The sequence below is a fragment of the Meleagris gallopavo genome, chromosome 1 (genome assembly GCF_000146605.3).
Source record: "Meleagris gallopavo isolate NT-WF06-2002-E0010 breed Aviagen turkey brand Nicholas breeding stock chromosome 1, Turkey_5.1, whole genome shotgun sequence".
In the NCBI taxonomy this organism is placed as follows: Eukaryota; Metazoa; Chordata; class Aves; order Galliformes; family Phasianidae; genus Meleagris; species Meleagris gallopavo.
In genome coordinates, this window is record NC_015011.2 from 1857757 (window position 1) to 1879947 (window position 22191).

The 22191-nt window shown below is 39.4% G+C and overlaps 1 protein-coding gene across 1 annotated transcript in view; it reads right to left on the bottom strand.

Annotated features, from left to right (window-relative positions):
- The window catches only part of EXOC4 (exocyst complex component 4), a 400122-nt gene that overhangs the window by 345532 nt on the left and 32399 nt on the right, over positions 1-22191 (bottom strand). The window contains exons 4-5 of the mRNA XM_010710270.3: positions 12235-12419; positions 9831-9940 (exon numbers count right to left, since the gene is read on the bottom strand). Of these exons, the coding sequence (XP_010708572.1) occupies positions 9831-9940; positions 12235-12419 (295 nt within the window). The remainder of the gene's footprint in view (positions 1-9830; positions 9941-12234; positions 12420-22191) is intronic.

Sequence of the window (22191 nt, forward strand, 5' to 3'; positions counted from 1 at the left end):
AAAAAAAAAACAAACCAATGTCTCAAAGAGCCTGTATGGTGCTGCTTTATAAATAGCACCACGATAAATGGATAATGCTTATTTCAGTACCAGCTGACACCAACCTCCACAGCAGAGTGGGCCTTTCTGTCCTGTAACCCCAACAACAGCACTTTGAGCTCATATCAGACTTGCTGCTTACTCTTGTATTTCAACTTGGGCACCAGCAATGCAGCCCAGTAAGAGTGGAGTAAGAAAGTACTCTATAAAATCATTGTACACTGTGATAGGGAATGACATCAAGTTTTGTACAGTCAACATAGGAGGCAGAGTGTCTGGGAGATCACAGAGTGCTTTCTTCTCCTCTCGTGTGTATGCTTCTTGCAATTAAAGTCTAATTAACTTGTAATTTTGCAATTTAAGGGGGTAGATTCAACAAACCCATAAGCACTCAGAATACACTTATTCAATAAAAATGCAGTGATAAAAAAGGAGACACTCTGAATGCACATAAACCATAATACTAATTGTAAGGTATCACAGAAACACGGCTTAAGTTGGAGGGGACCTTGAAGATCAGCTAGTTTCAAACCCCTGGCCATGGGGTTGGGTTGCCAACCACTGGATCAGGCTGCTCAGGACCCCATCCAGCCTGGCCTTGAACGCCTTCAGAGATAGATCATCCACAACTTCCTTGGGCAGCCTGTTACAGTGCCTCATCACTCTGAGTAAATAATTTCCTCCTAACATCTAACCTAAATCTACCCTCTTATACTTCAAAGCCATTCCCCCTTATTCTATCACTATTAGGCCATGTAAAAATTCAGTCCCTCCCCTGCATATAAGCTCCCTTAAGTTACTGGAAGGCCACAAAGAGGTCTCCCCAGAGCCTTCTCTTCTCCAAGCTGAACAAGCCGGACTCCCTCAGCCTTTTTTCATAGGAGAGGTGCTCCAGGCCTCTGATCATCATCATGGCCTTTCTCTGGAATCCCTCCTGTACTGGGTGTGCCAGACCTGGATGCAGTACTACAGGGGCATTACAAGGGCAGAGTAGAGGGGGACAATCACCTGCCTCATCCTGCTGCTACCACTCTGCTGATGGAGCCCAGGATACAGTTGGTCTTCTGGGCTGCAAGAGCATGCTGTTGCCTCTTGTCCAGTTTTTTTTTTTTTATCCCTCAGGACACCCAAGTCCTTCTCCACAGGGCTGCTCTCAAGGAGTTCTTCTTCCTGTCTGTACTCATATCTGGGACTGGCCCAATCCAAGTGCAACACCTTCTTAAACCTCATTAGATTCTCACGTGCATACTTTTTAAGCATGTCCAGGTCCCTCTGGCTGACATCCCTCTCTTCTATTATGTCAACTGCACCACTCACCTGGGTGGTACCAGCAAACTTGCTGAGAGTATGCTCAATCCCACTAGCTATGTCACTGATTAAAATGTAATTAAAATTAAATGCTCCCAAAACAAACCATCTCATGACCAGCTCCATCTGGACACTGAGCTGTTGACAACAACCCTCCAGCTGTCTCAGATCACCTGCTCTCTCATGTGCCTTAACATTTCTTCCAGGAGGATGTGCTCCGTGATCCTCCCAAGGACAAAGGTAGGCTCACCAGCCTATAGTTTTCCAGGTCTTCCTTTCTCCCTCACTTGAATACAGGAGTGATATTTCTCTTTTTCCAGTCAGCAGGGACTTTGCATGACAGCCATGATTTTTCAAATACAATAGAGGGCAGCTCAGAAACCACATCAGCCATTTCTTTCAGAACCCTGGGATGCATATCATCTGGCCCCATAGACTTGAAAGCATTCAGCTTCATGAGATGCTCTGCTCTTACACTGGGAGGGATTTTCTTCCCTGCTTAGAAGTTCTAAAACAGAAGAGGCATGAGAAGGCTGACTAGTTGTGAACACCGAGACAAAGAACTCATTAAGTACCTCAGCCTTCTCCACGTCTAAGGACATTAGCTCTCCATTTTCAATCATCAGAGGAGGTACGCTCTCCTTTGACTGCCTTGTCTGCCCAATGTACTAAAGAATCCCCTCTTGTTTTTTTTCACCTCCCTTGCCAAGTTCAGTTCCAACTGTGCCTTGGCTTTCCTGACTCCATCTCTGCACATCTGGACAGCGTCCCTATATTCTTCCCAGGCCAGGCCAGGCCACTAGGGAGGGCATGGCCACTGCAGCCCAGGCTGCCTCCAATCTTAGCCTCTTTTATGATCTCTTCTGTACTGTAGAACATCGGGTCCAGCAACACTTCACCTCTGGTGGATGTGTCCAAGACCTGAACCAGAAAGCTGTCATCCATGGACACCAGGAATCTCCTGGACTTCTTGCAGCTCTCCGTGCTGTTTTCCCAGCAGATCCAGGTGGCTGAAATCCCCCACCAGGATGAGACTCTACCCAAAGGACGTCTTGCAGATGATGCAAGAAGGCCTACTCAGCAGGCTCCCCTTTATCAGTTGGCCTGTAGTAGACCCCAACCACCTGATACACCTTATTAGTCTAGTCTGCAGTTTTAACCCACAAGCTCTCGACCTTTTCATGAGTTGCTCAGGCACAGCTCCTCACAGATTACCCACTTTTTAATACAGAGAACAGCTCCCCCATCCCTCCTACCTCACCTATTCCTCCTATAAAGCTGAGAGCCCTCTATCATGGCATTCCAGTTACGTGAGTCATCCCACCATGTTTCTGTGACAGCAATAAGACTGTAGTTTTCCAACTGCACCACTGTTTCCAGTTCCTCTTTATTTCCCGTGCTGTGTGCACTGGTATCAAGACACTTCAGCTGGGCTTCTGGCTGTGTAGTCTTCTTGGAGGAACTCTTTCATAAACATCTGGGAAAAACCTGAGACACGCATTTCCACTCAAAGCTCTCATCTCTCACACACCTTTCAACCCATGAGGCTGCAAAACCACTTTGTGCACTGTGTATATGGTCCACTCGTTTTGTTTGCTACTTGTTATTCTTTAAAAACCACAGCATGCCAGGCACAAACAAAGAAAATGAGCTCCTTGGAACAACAGCTGTGGAAAAGACAACAGTGGAAATGCTAGAGGAAAAAAGGTTTTCACATACTGTTTAAAAGTAAAAATGAAAATCTTGTTGCCCCGAGTTCAGTGCACAGCTTTCAGAGCCTGAACAACCTTTCAGACAGGTCCTCATCATTACACCACAGCACATTTGTAAGGGGGGCTGTAAATTACTCTTACTATCACACAATGGAAATGAGAGAGAGAGGAAGCACTGCTACATCCAAATGCGAGGACAACATTTAAGAGGAATGAAGGCAGCAATCTTGCTAAGAATTCTGCCATCACATGAAGATGAACACTCTCCCATTTTCAAAAAGAGCAAACCAATTTTGAAACACCTTTTATAGTCAGGACAATGATTTACATATCCTACAAATAACAGCACACTTCAATACCTAGAAGCAACGCACCAGAATATGCATTCTGTTAGATCTTTTGATAAAACAGTAGAAATTTTGTTTCCTGCACATTCTGCCTATTAAAGAGATATTCTGGTAGCCTGGGGGGCCCATTTATCTACAAGATCTGACAAGATCCGACAAGATCCCAACCCTGGGATACTGAAGATGTCCCTTTCTTGTGTCTTCCCTACTTTAAACATCCCCTTCTACAATTTAATGTCATCAAGGGGTTATTCGACCACAAAGCTCTGGGCCACAAATCAGTCCCTCACCTCTTCAAAAAAGGCATGAAAGCAAACCAACATTTACGAAGTTCACCTTTAAAACACATATTACTTCCCGGGGGCTGAGGAGCTCCAGGGGTGAAAGATGAATATCCACACAGATGTCTCTGCAAGCTTCATCTATATTTAATCTTAAACTGTGATTCTGTCATTTACTGGGATGTGGACAAAAGCCTAAGACTTTCTTGGTTTCAACATGCACCAGTTTCTACCTAAACTACATCTGCACAATGCATGCTCTCTCTTTACAGAGCTAACATTTTAATTCATGCCATAAGCACCTGCTTTATACAAAGAACCCATAAAAGATTAAATTATTCCTTCAATGCTTGTCTTTATTAATTACTCTGTATTGTGGGGCTGCTGTTTATATTTGGTTACCACCTTTTTTTTTTTAATTAAAAAGAAGGGAAAAAAGTAATTTTAATTAAACAGCTTTGAATCAGAGTTTCATTAAGGTTGGAAAGGAACACTAAGACCATTTAGTCCAATCATCCACCTACCACCATTATCGCACGCTAAACCATGTCTCTAAGTACTACATCCACCCTTTTCTTGAACACCTCCTGGGACTCCACCACCTCCCTGGGCAGCCTGTGCTCCTGAGAAGAAATTCTTCCTAATATCCAGCCTGAACCTTTCCTTCATTCACATATTAATACAGAAACACCAAAGAAGAACCCCATGGGATGTTTTCAGTATCAACAAGAACTACATTTCACAGGGTTCCAGCCTGGATGATGTCATCTGTAAATTTACTGATGGTGCAAACAATTCCTAATGAAGATGTTAAACAGGACTGGACTCAGACCCTGGGTGACTCTGCTCACTGCCAGCCTTCCCCACCCTCTCAGAGTATAATAATGAATAAAATATAATGTGAAAAAAATATATATTCCTAGCTCCAGACTCAGTTGTCTTTATCATCTCCACCATAAGGATGCCTTTGAACTTCAATTTATAATTTAAAACAGAGCTTCGTCATATTATTTTGTTATATCAGCCTAATGATCAAATTTTGTATACAGGCCCATATAAACCAACTTAAAGAGAACAACAACTTCAAGAAGCAATGTCTTTGCCACAACCTCTCTAATGAAGCACAGACACATTTTCAGATGCTTTACAACATGAGAGTGGGGTATTGGAAAAAACACTCAACTCCACATCTAAGCCAAAATCCATATCCAGTTCAAATCACCAGAAAGTTTAATCATGTGCATCACTGATTTATCACCTCCACAGACAGAAAGGGAGAGAAGTTTTCCTGGTTTGACAATACCCTATAAAAACATCTGCTCCAATTGATGAAACTCTCATTTATGTTGTTCTGCCATTTCACAAGAAATCTGCTGCAAGAGACATTTCAATACCACTGATCTCCATGAAAGCTTATGTTGATAACTCATTTAAGTGTAACAGGCCTAAGAAAAGATCCTTGGCTCTTGTTTTTCATTCCAATGAATCTTCAAAATTTGCTGCTAGTTATTACAGATGATTTCATTAGCTGTGTGCATTTACGGGCAACCAGTAAAATTTAACATACTATTTTCCACAATTCATGTCCTTCCAGATGATAAATTCTGTGTCTTCAATACTTCTGGAAAAAATAATGCAAATTCAGTTTCCCAAAGGCATGTGATATCTGAAGAAATTTAACCTGCTAATTGTGGTGCTCAATCCTTTTTTTGATCTCTAAGTGGAGACAACAGGCAGCAAATGGGCAGAACTTCAGAAATGGTCCCTTAAAGATTTTGATCATTTCCTCACTTGCCTTAGTATCAAGCCCAAAAGAAAAAAGGCCTCAGAGATCAACAACCTCAAAGCCTGAAGGCAAACATCTAACTGTGATTGATACAGGTCTATATACAGTTTTTAGGACAGTAGTCTTCCAAAAGCAGAGATGTTAGAATTTGACAAGGCCACTCTCTCAAACCTACTGTAACCTCATTTAAGAAAACTGTACCAAGCAACTCTGTGAACCAGTCTGAAAATCCACCCCATGCACTGTTTCCAAGTTACTAAAAAAAAAAAAAAAAAGCATAGCAGTCAAACAGCTTTATGACTGCACATAGAAACAACTAATCAAATTCTTCAAGAAAGGAGACAAAGTATTCCTTTTGGATTTTACCACATGGATCTAAAACTTTCTCCATTTTCCCTTTCCCCCTCCAAACACACGTGCATTACATGTGTCAGTGCTCAGCATCAAGCCAAAATGTGAACCATTGGTGAAGATCAGTGAGAAAGCCCTGCAAAACAGCACATCAAAAGTTACTTCACAGGCTTTCATGTTTGTTGTGCAGTGGCAAAACAGTCTTAAACTACAAGAACAGGCTTCCTCCTTAAATAACGTAGGCACAAAAATTTACCCTGAGACAATCAAGACAAACTGTGCTTTTCACACAGCACTATAATGATAGCAGGAAAAAAAATGCAGATTCACTGCTGGGTTCCCACCACCTTCTGATTAACTCCTCGGTTGGACTTGTGCAAATGCAAAACAGCTCACAGGACAAGTCAGGTTTAGCAAGAGGATTTAACTTTTAGTGTAAATGCTTGAGAAAAATCACCCTGCTGGTGTCAGATCCCCAGGTGATCTTAATATGAAAAACATCTTTTATTTATTTATTGAGCATGCTTAAGGTGGAAGCAAATGTGACAACAAACAGAATGCCAGAATGGTATTTTTAGAGCACCTTTAAAACTGGACCTTAAAGCTCCAGGATTCCTCAGGCTATTTCACAGGTCTCCCCATGCTTCCACCTACACAGAGGGACTTGCATTCTTGAGCAGTAACTACACATTTACTCTTTGAAGCCACCATACTGATTGGATCTAGAAGCTAAAAGTTCTTCTCTTGCAGCTGAGGAATATCGATCATAGAAGAATATCACCTGCATAAAATCCCATCCATAAGAACATGTTACCAACATTGTTTCCACTTAAGGTTGCCTTCTGTTGGCTTTCTAAGATGTAATTTCCTGAGTTTTTCAGGAAAGAAAGCTCCTAGGTTTTCTGTGTACTGAATGAGAACATCTTATAGTTCCAGGAAGAGTCTGGCAAGGCAGAAACTGCCATAAATACACTTCAGAATAGAGAAAGTTCATGCAGAGAAATAAAATTTAGAAGTGAATTTATTTCTCTGAACTGGCATGAAGGGAAAGTGTTACCAGTGAGCTGCCGTTTCTACAATCCTCAGGTGAATGTTACCAAAGATTCTGTTTATTTTAAGTGCAGGAGGAACTGCTTTAATTTCCTTATAAAGATTCTACAGCACAAGATAACATCTCTTTTGGGAAGCAAATGCAGAAAGGACTCAAAATCTTGGCATCTTCTTTGCTGAGATAGGTTGAACGAGTCAGTGCTTCATAGTGGTGTACATTAATATGCATGGCCACTTTGTTTCATCAATAAAAAGCTAAAGAACCTAAATGACTAAAGGCAGAAACAGTTTTCATTATGCAAACGCAAGTTTTAAGTTTCTAATAGTTTTGCAGCCCTGGAAAAGGCTACTTTTAAATAAAATTATTTGGAAAAAATGTACATAAGTACATTGTGCGTTTCAAGCAAAGCCATATGCATACTTCATGCTGACCAAAAGTTTGCTATTATTTCCTCTATCTTTTCCATTCTGAAGGACACTTGCCCAGCACAATGCTACATAATAGAGTGAAACAAGGAGCCAGGTGAAAGATCTCCTGGTGCAATGAGCATGAACAGGAAAAAATCTGAACAAATGAGAGGTTTGATAGCAGATCCTCAACTGATATATAACTATTTACAACAGTTGAGAATGAAGCCATCAAAGCCTTGTTTTCAGGTGTCTGGAGTCAAAGAAGCCATGCTGTTTTATGCCCACATCCAACCTATTTCTTAGAGACCTCTTTGTATTTTCACCTGTTGCTTGTATCTTTGCACGTCCACTCAAACACTGCACGGAATAACTTTATCAGAGAATCTTAGAACAAGAGATGTCATCAATACTGCATCAGGCAAAGAACTTATCTGAGATGCCTAAAAAACGTGAATCAAAAAACAATCTTTCTCATCCTTATTAACTCTTCTGTTCTTATTTTTGTCTGCTTAACTCCATTTTTCCTCGCCAGTTCTAGATATTAATGAACCCTTTCTCAGTCTCAGCAGCTGAGATGAGAATTGGTTGGGCTGTGAAAGTCTTCAAAGATGAAAATGTCAAAAAAATAATTTCAAAGCAGATTTAAAATTGTTACACTAGCAATAAAAAAAAAAAAAAGACAAAAGATGATGAAAGATAGGGATTCCATTTTTCAACAGGCGCATCTCCTGCTGTCCATTCCCCATCAATAAAGCACAATGGGAGATTCCTATCAGCTCTGCAACTTCAGACTTTTTTCTTCATTATTATCATTATTTTGCTAGGAGGATTCATGGTTTAGGTGGAAAACTATCAGCAATGGCAGATATTACACAATTCACTTACAACAAAAGTAGTAGGCCTGGGGCCCCCAGCACAAGGAGGAAGTGGAGCTCTTGGAACAGGTCCAAAGGAGGGCCATTAAGATGATCAGAGGGCTGGAGCACCTCTCCTATGAAAAAAGGTTGAGGGAACTGGACTTGTTTAGCTTGGAGAAGAGAAGGTTCTGGGGAGACCTCATTGTGGCCTTCCAATATTTGAAGGGAGCATATGAACAGGAAGGGAACAGCTGTTTACGAGGGTGCATAGTGATAGGACAAGGGGAACTGGTTTTAAATTAAGATGGGAGATTTAAGTTAAATTTTAGGAGGAAGTTTTTCCACTCAGAGAGTGGTGAAGCACTTGAACAGGTTGCCCAGAGAGGTTGTGGATGCCCCATCCATGGAAGCATTTGAGGCCAGGCTGGATGTGGCTCTGGGCAGCCTGGTCTGGTGGTTGGTGACCCTGTATACAGCAGGGAGGTTGAAATGAGATGATCATTGTGGTCCTTTTCAACCCAGGCCATTCTATGATTTATGAAAAGTAGGTTAACATTTACAGAGGTGGGAACAGCATTCAGCTCTGCATGGTTTATTCCTTTATCTCCCCAAATCATGTGATTTTGGAAAGAACTGAGCTTCACTGATTATATGGGTTAAGTACAACAATTCTGATGATGAAGCTCAGAATTTTTGCATGCTTTCTATCCTAGGGCTCCATGATGAAGCTGCTCTTTTCAGCTTTGAAGAATTGTATTGGCACATCACAATGGATTCCTCACAAACCTCCACTAGGAAGAACTATAGCCTCAGACCGAGAGACAAGCCACCTCAACAGAAACAGCTACGTAACAAAAATGAGCAGAAGAGAAGAATGATCACAGAAGAGAGGCTAGGAGGCAAGTATAGTACAAAACAATAGACTCAAGCTGACAAAAATAAGGAAAGAAATGGTTAAGGGTGAGAAGACTAAAAAAAAATTATCTCAATTTGAGGAAGACTGACAAGGAGGCAAGTGGGAAAGACATGTAGGTCACTTCTGTATTCTTCATTTTATTCATTTGTTGAACAAGGACAACCCCACATTAATCCACTGAAACAATACAAGGATTAATTCCCCATCTGTGCAGTACTTTCAAAGCTTCATACAAAATAATAATAAATAAATAAATCTGAGTATTTTGCTTAGTATCTGTTGCATCAGGTATATAAAGACAATCAGATTAATCCTGTGTCTAGGGAGTCCTTTAGTCAAACTTACAAAGTTCCCACAAGGAAAAGCTTTGACCTTTTGGCTCCAACACAACAAAATAATTCTGTGATATCTACATATACTTGCTTGCCTACATAAAATATAGAGGAGACTTCTATGAAAACTGAACTGACTGCAGATCTCTTGTCCTAGATATCACAGATATGATCAACACAAGAACAGACAAAGAAAACAAAGTGTATTTAATTTAAGTAAGGATTACTTGCCAAAAAAATCTGCAGATATGATTGAATTCTGCCCCTCGATTTACCACTCTCTCATTTCACAGTATTTACAAATTTTGTCTTTTTATCTCAGGATCCCCATTAGCAGACATCTATAAAGAAGGGAAGATACACCCTCTCCTATTCTTGAAAAACTAGCTGAAGTGCTACAAAATAAGCCAGGTAGGAACACAAGTGACTGAAATACTTACTGCTGGAGCTTCCAGGAGTACTGAACTGGGAAGTTTCAAGGAACTTTCGAGGTGTAGACAAGTTAGTGACATCCATGAGGGGTACAGAGGAAGCATCTTTCACAAGCGAACTGTATGAGGGGAAAAATTAAAGCAAACTCTTTGAAAAAATTTAATTTTTTTGTAGAATCTTCATTCATGAAAAATAATTATTTCTTAAATGTGCGTGCAAAAGAGATAAATGTAACAGTTCTGATCAAGAGGTTTATGAAACCTAAATTAAAGCACAAGTCCGTAGATGGGGACAAGTGACAATATGTAAATACACTTGAAAGAAAAAGACAAAAGCCAAAAAGCAATGATGAGAGAACACTTTTGCATCAGCGACAAAAATCTGGTAACCCAAGGCCACTCTGAATTTATTACAGCTCTAGACTTCTCTGACTGGTGGCCACACCAACATTCACCTCCAGCACAATTAATTCCTGATAAAAAATTGACATAGAATTGTTGTGATCCTTCTAGAAAACCACATATGGAATAGAGATGCTCCCATTTCTACGGCCTTTAGGGGGAAATTCTTTACTCAGAGAGTGGAGAGGCTGGAACAGGCTGTCCAGAGAGGTTGTGGATGGCCCATCCCTGGAGATGTTCAAGGCCAGGTTGGATGGGGCCCTGGGCAGCCTGGTCTAGTATTAAAGGTGGAGGTTGGTGGCCCTGCCTGTGGCAGGGGGGTTGGAGATTCCTGATCCTTGAGGTCCCTTCTAACCATGTGATTCTATGATTCTTTGTAAACTACTTACTCCTTCAAGTTTTTCTAGCATGCTCTAGCAATATTCACTTTCTCCTCCCCTCCAAATTCCTGTTCTGTGCACATCTACACAAACCTTTCTCCAAAGGAACCTTCTTACTCTGAAAGCAGAAAGACTTGGTCATTTCCATAATTTATATAGTATAATTTGCCAAGAATATGTAGTATCGCTTCAGCTGCATAATGAAGGCCATAAAGCTGGATATGGCAGGGGAGCAAATGCAAGAAATCATTTTGAAGATAAAGAAGCAGAGAAGGCTCCCTCTAATGAGTTCTGTGTGTTCCCTTAGAGGTCAAAATACTTACAAAAACATGAAGAAACAAGGGCTAACCTTACTATCCACCTACACTCTACATATCTACAATGCCACTCTTAAAGGGATTGGCTACGCATTCCAGATTAGCACTGTTAGATCTAACACACTTGCAGTGTTGATTTTAAGTAACTATAACCATAATTGCATCCTAATTGACAGCAGTCTAGGACAGTGCAGCAAAAAGAAGCTACAAGATTGTCCTTGATCCAAGTGTTTGTATTAATGTCGTATCAATGATGTATAACAAGGAATATGGAAAAAGACAAAGCAAGAAAAAGATAAGGGTCCCTGTAGCAGTCATACAAAATCGCAGTTAATTAGTAGTTCCATAGTCTGGGTACACCAAAGCTTTTTGTCTGTTTTTAATTAACAAAATGAGTAAGGAAGAGAGAAAGGCCTTGCTAACAACTCCCTTTCCTAGAAACTTCAACTTCAAACAATTCTTAGTTTCACAAATTTATTTAATGAAACTTACAATCTCTCCTCTTATTTTTGGTTAGCATTTTTTATTCCTCCTTCCACATAATAAGATGCTAATTTATCTTTTCTATGCATCTTAATTACATGCTGACTCCTCTGTTGCTCCCCATCATTGTTTATTATCTCTCCTGCTCTACAAGAAGTGACAATCACTCACTTTCTTTTTCTAGCCTGTATCTTCCTTTCTTCTCTCCCAAAAAAGTTACTGCCATCAATTTGAGAATTCATAAACTCAGAAAAAGTACCAGTTGAGCTGAATTCCCATTGATCAGAAACACCAACCAAGTAAGTGTTTCAACTTCCATAAAACATCTTTGGAACACTACAGAGCTAAGACGCATTGCTTGGGTGCTTCAATGTTGTGCCTTCTGGCTAGTAACCTTATGATCACTTGGAAGTTTTTTAAACCCTGGCAGCGTGATAAAGTAGATGAGCACTTCTCCTCTGTGATATTCCCTTTGCCTGACCTGAGAGCCTCACGATCATGGCATTTGTGGGAATGATATATGTATCAGGGAAGGAAAAGAATGCTAAAAGGAACTGACCTCATCATAATTCTGTGAGAAGCAGCAAAAAAACAATAGAATCGCTAAGCAAAAGAACAGACTGCTCAAAGGCTCTAAAGAGCACCAGAATACATAGGTGTTTCAGGATCTTCACAGTCATGAGCAAAATAAAGTTGCTTACAAATCTACTCTAAGAATAAAAATTCCAATTACTGTTACTGTCCCAAAAAATTTTCTGCTGATGATAGGGAGAAGGTTGTCCTCTTCCCTCCCAGACCCATTGCCATTAGTTAGCATCACATCAAACCAACCTTATTCTTCCTTTCTCCCTGTTGCGTTGTCCCACTTTGTTAGTTGATTTGATGTAAAGATGACGGTGTAACTCATCTATCAGGACTAAGTGCATGTTCATCTTCTTGCTGTGGAGCTCCAGTCTTAGATCACTCAATCCCTCCACTTGAAGAAGGGGACCCTCCAAGGAATCCACTGCTGACACCTGGAATGAAAACACACATGACAACTTCTCAAGGTTATTTCATGCACCTCCCAGAACTTTTCCCTTAAGTTGGAGGAATATCTGAATACCAGGACAATTCTATCCACAAATCCTTTTAAAGTAGAAAAGTTGTGTTTCACTATATGTACTCTTAAGAGAAAACTCAACATACAGAGAGGACTCAGTACGCAAACAATTGAAATCTAATGAGCACTCTTCAAAACTTACGAACATACGTATAAGACAAGCTACTTTAAATATCATTTGTTAAATAAATTAAAACACAAGGTATCAAACTAAAAGGATTATAGTATGGAAAAGTGTTAAGATACTGACAGTGTTGTTTCAACATCTTTATTCTTTTCATTACATAAACACCAATGAAACATTACTCCAGTTTCCAGTTTATGTGGTGTGTTTTGTTGTTTTTTGTTGTTGTTGTTGTTGTTGTTTTACAATGTTTGCTTATCAAGTTTCAAAAAAGGACAATAATTCTGCAAAAGCACCTGACCGGGATCATAGCATCACAGGTAATAGTAGCAAGGAGTTCACAATTGGCTTGGGATAGGGTGATTTGGGTTGAAAAGGACTCCTCCCACTAGGTCACCTTGATCTAAGCTCCATCCAAGCCAGCCTTGAACACTTCCAAGAATGAAAATTCAGACAAGCAATGATGTGTACAAGCCATAAGCAACATTGCCCTGCTCATGTACTTCAACAGACTGTCATCCAGTGGGCACTAGAATGAGAAACTTAATTAATCTTTTTTGTGTCCTAAAAAAAAGGCCATGAAAAAGTGTACCAGGAAGGACAAATTAATGTAATAAAGCAGCACTAATATCAGTTTGGATCTCTCCCAGTTTACTATTTCTAAAAGTTTCACAAGTCTTCTACAATTGCTTAGAAAGATCCAGCACTCTGCAGCAGCATCCCTAACTTTACAGTTGATGTTGAAATGAATTAGAAATAACAGCAAGCATATCTTATTTTACTGTGCATCACCTTTTACAGAAAAAAGCAGGTCTTTAAATTTTTAGAAGAAAATCAAATATCTAATAATTTAAGATATTATTGGTGAAATATGGCATTTGCTTGCTTTTCAGGATTTAAGTTTGTAGCAAACCTGTCAGCTAAACATTACAAATGAGAAGCAAGGAGATACAGTAAGCAGACATCCAAGCTAAGGTCTGGTCCCTTAATACCAGTAAATATTAACCATACTGAAAGAACATACATCAACAGTGTATTACTGTGCTTTCCTTGAAGTCAAGAATGACCCCGAAATAGCTTTGGGGCACTCCAACTTTTAAATTAACAGCAGTTTCTAAGAGAAAACTGCATTCCTTCCTTCCTTGCTCCTGAAAAGTGTTGCTAAACATGAACTTATCTTTTCTGCATGGAAGGAGAGCATCCATTTGCACCTGCATCTACATTACACAACATCACTTAATGTAAGTCACAGAACAATCAAACAATGATATATTGGCAGTCCACAGGGGAGACATCATGATTTCCTTAAAGACCTCTTGAAAGCCTAAATTTTGTCAACAGAATTTGTCTGTCAATCAGAGGACTGAACAGGATTCCTTCTAATCCCAGCTATACTGAAGTCAAACAGCACTTACATGGCTCCTATCATTTCACACAATGAACTATCCATCCACTTCTTCCCAAAATCTATTTTTGAACAGTTATTTAAGTATGATCATAAAACCATGCTGCAGATGAAACAAAAAAACAAATTCACGTCTCCCCAAAGAGGTAACGTGTCAGAGTGCATACAAATAGAGAAGGGTCAACAAGCAGTGCAGACACAGCTTAGAAACTTTGGGTAGAAATAAACGTAAGTTCTAATTTTATCTCCTTCCTTTGGCAGGTGGGAATGTATCCCAAATTTCCCAATCACAAAGGTGCTTTAACCCCTAGTCACTCTGGGAGGGTGTGCAGGCATTCATCACTGCCCTGCGAGCTGTCAGCAATTTCAACAAAGCAAGAACAAAATCAGGAACAACATTTGTCAAACTGAGAAGCCGAGAGATGAAAATGCAGCAAGGAAAGCAAAGAGGAAAATGTCATTAGAAAAAGCTACGACATCCAGTGGAAGTATCGTCTAAAACACACGCAACAAAATCTAAAGCTTTGCACTCAAATCCTTCAGCTCAATTTTTACCTTTCCAGTTACTAAAAAGCTATTCTCAAAGCTAATCATTAAAACCAAACATCCAGCTCTCAAATGTGTTAAGAAGCAGATGGAACAATCAATCATTTACTGTACTTAAAAAACAAAAACCTCACACGGTCATGCACTGAACTTTCTTTTTTCTGGAAAAAAAAAAAAACAGCTTTTTGGGTTTTTTTGCAGGATCTGCTACTGGACTTTAAGCTGTCTTTTCTGACAGTCCATATTTGCAGTCAGACAAGCTTGAAGTTATGTCCTTGATAAATGCCACTTTCCCAGTGACTGAACTGCACAGACAAGTTTCAATGTTATGCACACCTGGAGCCTTTTAACTTGATGCAGCCCCACTCCAGAGAAGCCTCAAATAAATGCTCTTTTCATTTTCTATTACCACCAATTATCAAGACAGAGCTCAAGACAAAAAGACTTTTTTACATTCAGAACAGTTCAAGTCTGGAAAGTAACCACAAGCTCAGTCCAAACTCACGGAGGTCAATGGAAGATCTCCAGTCAGTTTAGGAGTGTAGACATTACACAAAAAGAAATCCTCTTCAATAGTTTCACCTACGTAGAACTTCTTTAAATTCTGGCAACAAGCAAGCTGTAGAGCAGCACCCTAAATCATATTTCAGAATACAAAATATAAGATCAAAACATTTTGTTAACTTGTATGGTGGATATGGAGGTTGGTAGCCCTGCATGTGGCAGGGGGGTTGGAGCTCAGTGATCCTTGAGGTCCTTTCCAACCCAAGCCATTCTATGATTCTATGATAACCTAAAGCAGTACCATAAGCAACCAAAACGATGCAGAGTTGACTACAAAGAATGCTCAAAATTAAAGGCACAATACAAATAAATCAGCAAATGCAACTGTTTTAGAAAAAATATAAGAAACATTGGTAAGTTAGTGTTTCACCTTACTGCCCTGTGAAAGACCAGTTCTAACAGCTGATTTTCAGCAAGCAACTGTAACTGATAGGCTCCAAATCAAAAAGGATTCATTCTCCAGATGCCTACGAGTTCTAAGAGTTAGAGATGTGGATGGAAATGAAGGGGAAGCAGCAAACGAATAGCAAGAGCAGTAACAACAACAGCAGCTCTGATGACTACCTACAAACACAAACAGGAACAGTTTACAAGCAGTTTTATTTAAAACCAAAGTGCACATTATGACCATGTTAACATGACGGTCAGCTGTCTTGAGGAGCAGGAAGGTTACAACAGAGCTCAGAAATTCAACGCTGTGTGTCAACCAAGAGCATGGCCAGTGCAAAGTGAATCCAAGAAGAGTCAGGACATCAGCAGTAGCAAGACTAGAAATACAGTATTTTTAACTAAACACATAACTGGGACCAGACTAATATATCTATCATTGCCAAAATTTAAATAAAAACCTGAGCTTTATGTCCCTACTCAGTCAATATCACACAATCTTCAGTAATGTGCAAGAGACACAAGCATGTGATAAAATACTTTCACCTTCGAAGATCAGAAGAGTTTTATTTCCAGTTGCACCGTCAACTCATATTCAACTTGGACATGTCACTTCAATTAGGACGAGAGATAATGGCCCCACATTGCACCAGAGTAGGTTCAGGTTGGATATTAGGAAAAAATCTACTCTCAGAAAAAGCAGTGAGGGCGAATTCTGGGAAGTGCTGGAATCACTTATTGTCTCTGGAGACGTTCAAGATGACAGTAGATGTGCCACTGAGGGACATCTAGTCTGATGTTCAGTGTTGCAGTGGTGACGGGGTGATGGTCAGACTAGATGATCTTTGTGGTCTTTTCCAACCTCAGTGAGTCTGTGATTCTATGATTCATAACCTCTTCTCATTTCAAATTATAATATGGAAAAGGAGTCAGGTGGGTTTCACAAAGTATAGCTGGTCAAAGTACAACACAAAAACTACTCATAAAATATGACATTGCTCCTGCTCAACTTAATAGCTATTTCTCCTGTTAAAGAGAACATTAACCTCAACAAAATACTCTTATAAGGGATTTTTTTCTATTTTAGTTTAGACATTGCTCCTCCACTCTTTGAATAAAGAAGAAATCAATACTGCAGAAAGAAGCCTAAATATTGGGTTGAACGTATCGAATATATTGCTAGGATCACTCCTAAACATAACTTAACATAAAAGTAGCTTTTAAGATTTTAAAAAGCAACTGCCTCCCTCCTTCTTAAATAAGAAACTTAAAATAAATATTAGATAGTTGAATTGTACAATTATTTTTTTCTACTCATTTATCACAAAGTTATCCGGAGTACTCAGATAGGAGCTACCCAACTATTTGTAACACTCTTCAGGATTTTAATTTTATTATTTTATTATTTCAAATTAAGAATAGAAAAAAATCTCAACAAGTTACAACACTTTGAATTTTAGCATTTACAACACATTATAAAAGTATACTTTTTTTTTTTTTAGTTCATGGTGTTTTGTACACTCACTTTAAAAAGAAGAGGAACAGTTCTACATTTAGAGTATTAGTATAAACCATTGTCACATCCATTTTCAGAACAGCCTCGCTTTTCTGATTCCTACTCTCTACCATATTTAACTCTGCTTTACAGAACTTGTTATAGATCAGAATTAGAAAGCAACTCAGCTATTTCATATGGCAGCTGTTATTATATATAGTAGTGAAACCAAAGGCTATCTGTATCTACCAAGGAGAGATCTCAGCTGCAGGACTGCATCATCTCCATACTCCTAGAGAAGTGGTAGCTCAGTATTGTGGTAGCTCAGGAACACTCAGTGGTCCCTAGGTAAATGCTGATGTGTAACAGCAGCAAGCACAGACTTCAAGATTTTCCATTAGAATACGCCAAATAATTTTCTGGAAGTCAGGAATTAGCATTCATATCATTAATAGAATAACATACTAACTTTGCTTGGAAGGGACCTCTAGAGTTTTCCAGTCCAAATCAGAGCTCAAAGCAGGGCTAACTCCAAATGTTAGATCATGTTCACCAAGTCCTCCAGTTAAGTTTTAAAAATCTGCACAGATAGAGATTTGGAGCCTCTCTGGTCTCTTGTTTCTAGTGTTTAATTGCTTTCTTCTTGCACTCAGTCAGTTTCCCCCATCAAGACTTGTGATGGTTGCTTCTTGTTTCACTGTGCATTCTGCAGAGAAGCCTGGCTACATACAGCCTCTGCTTCTCCAGATGGTCACAGATGGCAAAACCCGCCCTTCTTCTCTGCAGATTGAACAAATTCAGTTTTCACAGACTCTTCTTACACCCCATGTGCCTCTAACCTGGGTGTTCTCCAATGGAATTCTCTTGTAGATCCTTTCTGTCACAATGCCAACATCGTTCTTGCAGCAAAGACCTCCAAACTGGATTCAGATAAAGCCTTACAAGTGTATGGTCACTTCCCTTGATATGAAAGTGTATCACATATATACCTTGAAGGTGACACGAGTGAGATTTGGAAAAAGAAATACATTACTCAGCAAGTTGGTGAGGGACCTGAACCTTGTCTTCCTCATGTCGCTGCCACCTCAGACACATTCTGAACTGAGGGCACAGTTAATATACAGCCTTTTCTTTTTTCTTCTTATCCTTGGTTGGACAAAGAAGATTGAAGATGTTATAAAACAAAGAACAGTATGATATGCAATTGGATTTTCTCCTCTTTAATTTATCCTTTCAGCTTAGACTAGAGTTTCAAAGTACTTGCCTGTTCTTTTTAATATTCCTATTACATACTGCATTCATACTAATAAAAGGGCTAATAGAAGTAGAATAGCATACAGAGGGGAGGAGTTCTTTAAACAGAAATTCCACCACAAGTAAATGTTACCAAACGAAAAGGGAGGTAATTTTTATCACCACTTTTCTCATATTTACATAGATTTTTTAAATCTCTGAAAGTAGTCTGGCTCTCGCAATGAAAGACATACTTAAACTCAAAATTACTCTATTTATTGAAAGAATAATAAAAACATTGGCTCGTCCAACAACAGAATTTGAGATACATAAACTCAGTCACCTCTGACGTTAAAACCTACTTATATATAAAGTACAATAATATGCAGTGACCCTTTATAAAATAAGGATCAATGAAATAAGGCTGAAAAAAGAGCTCTGTTCCATATGAACTAAAAATCCTAATAACTGAGGCACCAGAGACATTATGCAGTTGGTTTAAAGGTCACAATCAGTTTACAGTAGAGCTTTATCGTCTGAAAAAGAAGATATAGTTAAACATTTGCCTATCATAACAACCAATTTGGGAGGTTTTAATTTAGTATTTACACTATAACCTAAGCATGAGAAAAATATGTCTTAAAAAAAAAAAGAAAAAAAAGTCGTCTCAACTTTGTCCAAAGTTTTTCAATCTGCTTTCAGTTAGATCCCTTTAGGGGATTTTCAACAATATTTAAGTTTTCCAAAAAGTATTGTAAAATAGAGAAATTCTTTTAATTCTAGACCTCCAATATTGTGGAAGTCTACAAGCAGAGATAAAAATGAAAGCCTTCAAGTTCTCCTTCAGGGTGGAAAAACAGAATAATGGTAGTGCAGACCAGGAAACAAAATGCTTTCCATCTGGGATACCAGTCTACTCTCAGTTCAGATGACAGATACAAAAAGACGAAGAGCAAACAACTGAGAAAGGTTAAAAGAAAACAATGTGGTAGGTCACAATTTGAAGGGAAAAAAAAAGCCAAGTCATACACAAACACAGTATGACAAATGGAGAAAAGCTGAACCCTTTGAATAAAACAGCAAATAAACAGCAGCAGCCTAGAAGGTTTCAGCTGCCCTGCTGGATGAATGAAGACAATGCTGACATTTAAAAGGGAGAGAATTGATCTATTACTTTTACAAGCAACTTGCTTTCAAAAGGTACAGGAAAGGAGAATGGCTAAAAAAAAAAAAAAGTCTAAATGCCTAGATCTAGCCTGATCTAAACGAGCAGTTTGCTAAATTCTGTCTACATCTGGCTTGTGTGAGAATCACAGAATCACCAAGGTTGGAAAAGACCTCCGAAATCATCCAGTCCAACCATCCACCTACCACCAATATTTCCCCACTAAACCACATCCCTCAGTACAACATCTAAACAGTACTTTGAGTCTTCAATGTTAGGGTAACATAATGAACAACAGATTAAGCCTGCTTTTAAACTGCATTTGTATTTTTCTAATTAGAAGCTTAACATAAGTCTTATCAAGTGAACTAGTTTCAACTGCAAAATTTGTTCAGTATTTTGGCAGTGAGGTCATTTAGGATGAAGCTACCGTGTTTCTGTCCTTAAGAATGCCACAGCCAAATGAAGGAATGTAAGGTAAACTTGCACCCAAGCTACATTAACAAATCCAAGGACAGGGAATCATTCACTACCAAATCACCCTAGGCCAGTGTACAGCATGGTGTGCATTGGTATCAGGACAAGGCAAGCTAAGATGACCCTGGACTTGAAGGAACACCCACACAGTCTTAAAGCAAGGAGCCTTTGGCAAAAAAAGCATGGAGAGAACATGAAAAGCACACAGATCAGAGAGCTATTCCTGACTGCCATTGCCTCTTTTACCCTTTAAAAAAAAAAAAAGGAAAAGGAGAAAGGCACACAGGATATGTGAGGATTAATGAACGCCTATAAAGCACTCATAATGAACAGTACTGAGTGTTGATTAGCACGCTGGATATTAAGATGATGGAAAAAATTACAAGTAATTTTGTTCGCCTTTAAACCATCTTGGAAGAATTAACAAGTTAAAAGAGCATTCCAAAACTGTTCCAAAAGATAGAAGTAAAGAAGGCAAGCCCTGTAGCAGTGTACTGGAATTAGCTGAGGTCCCTTCTCTTTTAGAAATAAAGGGATTTGCTGATCACTGAGGAAGAAAGTGGGGAGAAAACCAGGAGATTCTGACCTACACACCAAAAAGGATGCTCAGGATGCAAGAGAACAGCTCACCCTGAGAAGCCAACAGGATAAGCTTATTTAGTAGTGTAAGGACAGGGAAAATGTAGACATAAAAAGAATAAAAAGGGTTACTTTTTGTTTGTGAGGTTTGCTTTCTCTTAAATATAGTGCCTTATATTAGATTGCCCACTTGTGCATTCATCAAACACAACTGAAATGCAGCCACTTCCACTAAAATAGGCAGCAAGAAGCCAGCATGCAGTACAACACCAAACAGTAAGAAGGTGTACGTGAAGGCAAAACACTGCTTTAATGCTTCAACAGAGCAGAAAAGTGTCATCCACACAGGTTCCAATAAGCTGAATTCCACGATCCTACATTCCCAATCAACCATCCCAGCTAGTCTTATTTTCTTTAAGGGAAAAATAATGATTGGTAATATCAGATACAAGCACAGAGGTCAATTAGATGACAAAGCCATTTCCCCATGACTATTTTACCACCTAAATTCTATCTTACAATATTGGTTTTACATCTTTTGCTGATAAGAATACTGCTACTACAAAAATATCAAAGCAAATCTGTTACAAACATAGTAATACAAAGTGCAGCCATCCTTTACTGTTACTAAATCCTTATGCAAATGGTGGTGGCCCAACCTAACTTACTACTTTCCTCTACAAATTTTAAAGTATTTACAGAATTATGTCCCCCACCAGCTGTCCTTTACTCCACCTACATAAATTTAATTCTTGCCATTTTCTCTTAGTCCTGCCACCCATCAATCACTCTCCTTCCTCCTCCACTCGCTCTAATTCATCAATGTCTTTCTAGTAATGAAGTGCAGAAACCACAAGCAGTGCTCAAGGAACAGACCAGCTAAAAGCCATGAGAGGATCAGCCAACTGCTCAGTTGAACTTCAACACAAAATACGAGCTATCTCAGCAACACTATGGCTAAATGACTTCCTCAAAGCAAGGAATGCTGTGTATCTATCTGCATCTGGACTATTAGATGACAACGCAATGGAAAAAAGACACGCATGGACTTGGTACCTGTGACAGCTGCATGCCTTGAATCCTTGGTAGCTCCTTGGCAATCGGATAAAATCAGCAAATTAAAAGTTGGGTATCACCTCTGAGAGGCTCACATAGCTCAGCCACACACCTCAGCTCCCACAGGACACTGCTGAGGCCAAAAGTTTAAACTGGTTCCAAAAGTAAAAGGGACAGATTTGAGGAAGAAATCTACTCAGCACTATTCAACACAAAAGACAGAAGCTTCTCAGTGAAAGACTGCCTGCTGCTGGAAGCTCACAGTGCTTTGGAAAAGGCCTGCTATTGCTTGCTCCGTCTTCATCTTCTTTCTGAGCATCCCCTCCATCAGACATCAGTGGCCTAGGCACACCTTTGGTCTGACCTTGTGCTGCCATCTACATTAAATCTCACTGGAGCACTGTCATGGAATAGAGATACCATTGTAGGTATTATGAAATCAAGAAAAAAAGAAAATTCAAGGCTCTTTCTTCTATTTTTTCCTTTCCACACTTGATCTCTGATTTCATGCATCCTCATTCATCCTTAAGTGCCATTAAGAAAAGTGTGGCTTTTCAGGACCATCCATCCCAAACGTCCTCTGCCAACATAAATGATGTCTACAACAATGGGGACCCAATGCACTACAGGAAAACATTAGGTACTTTTTTTTTTT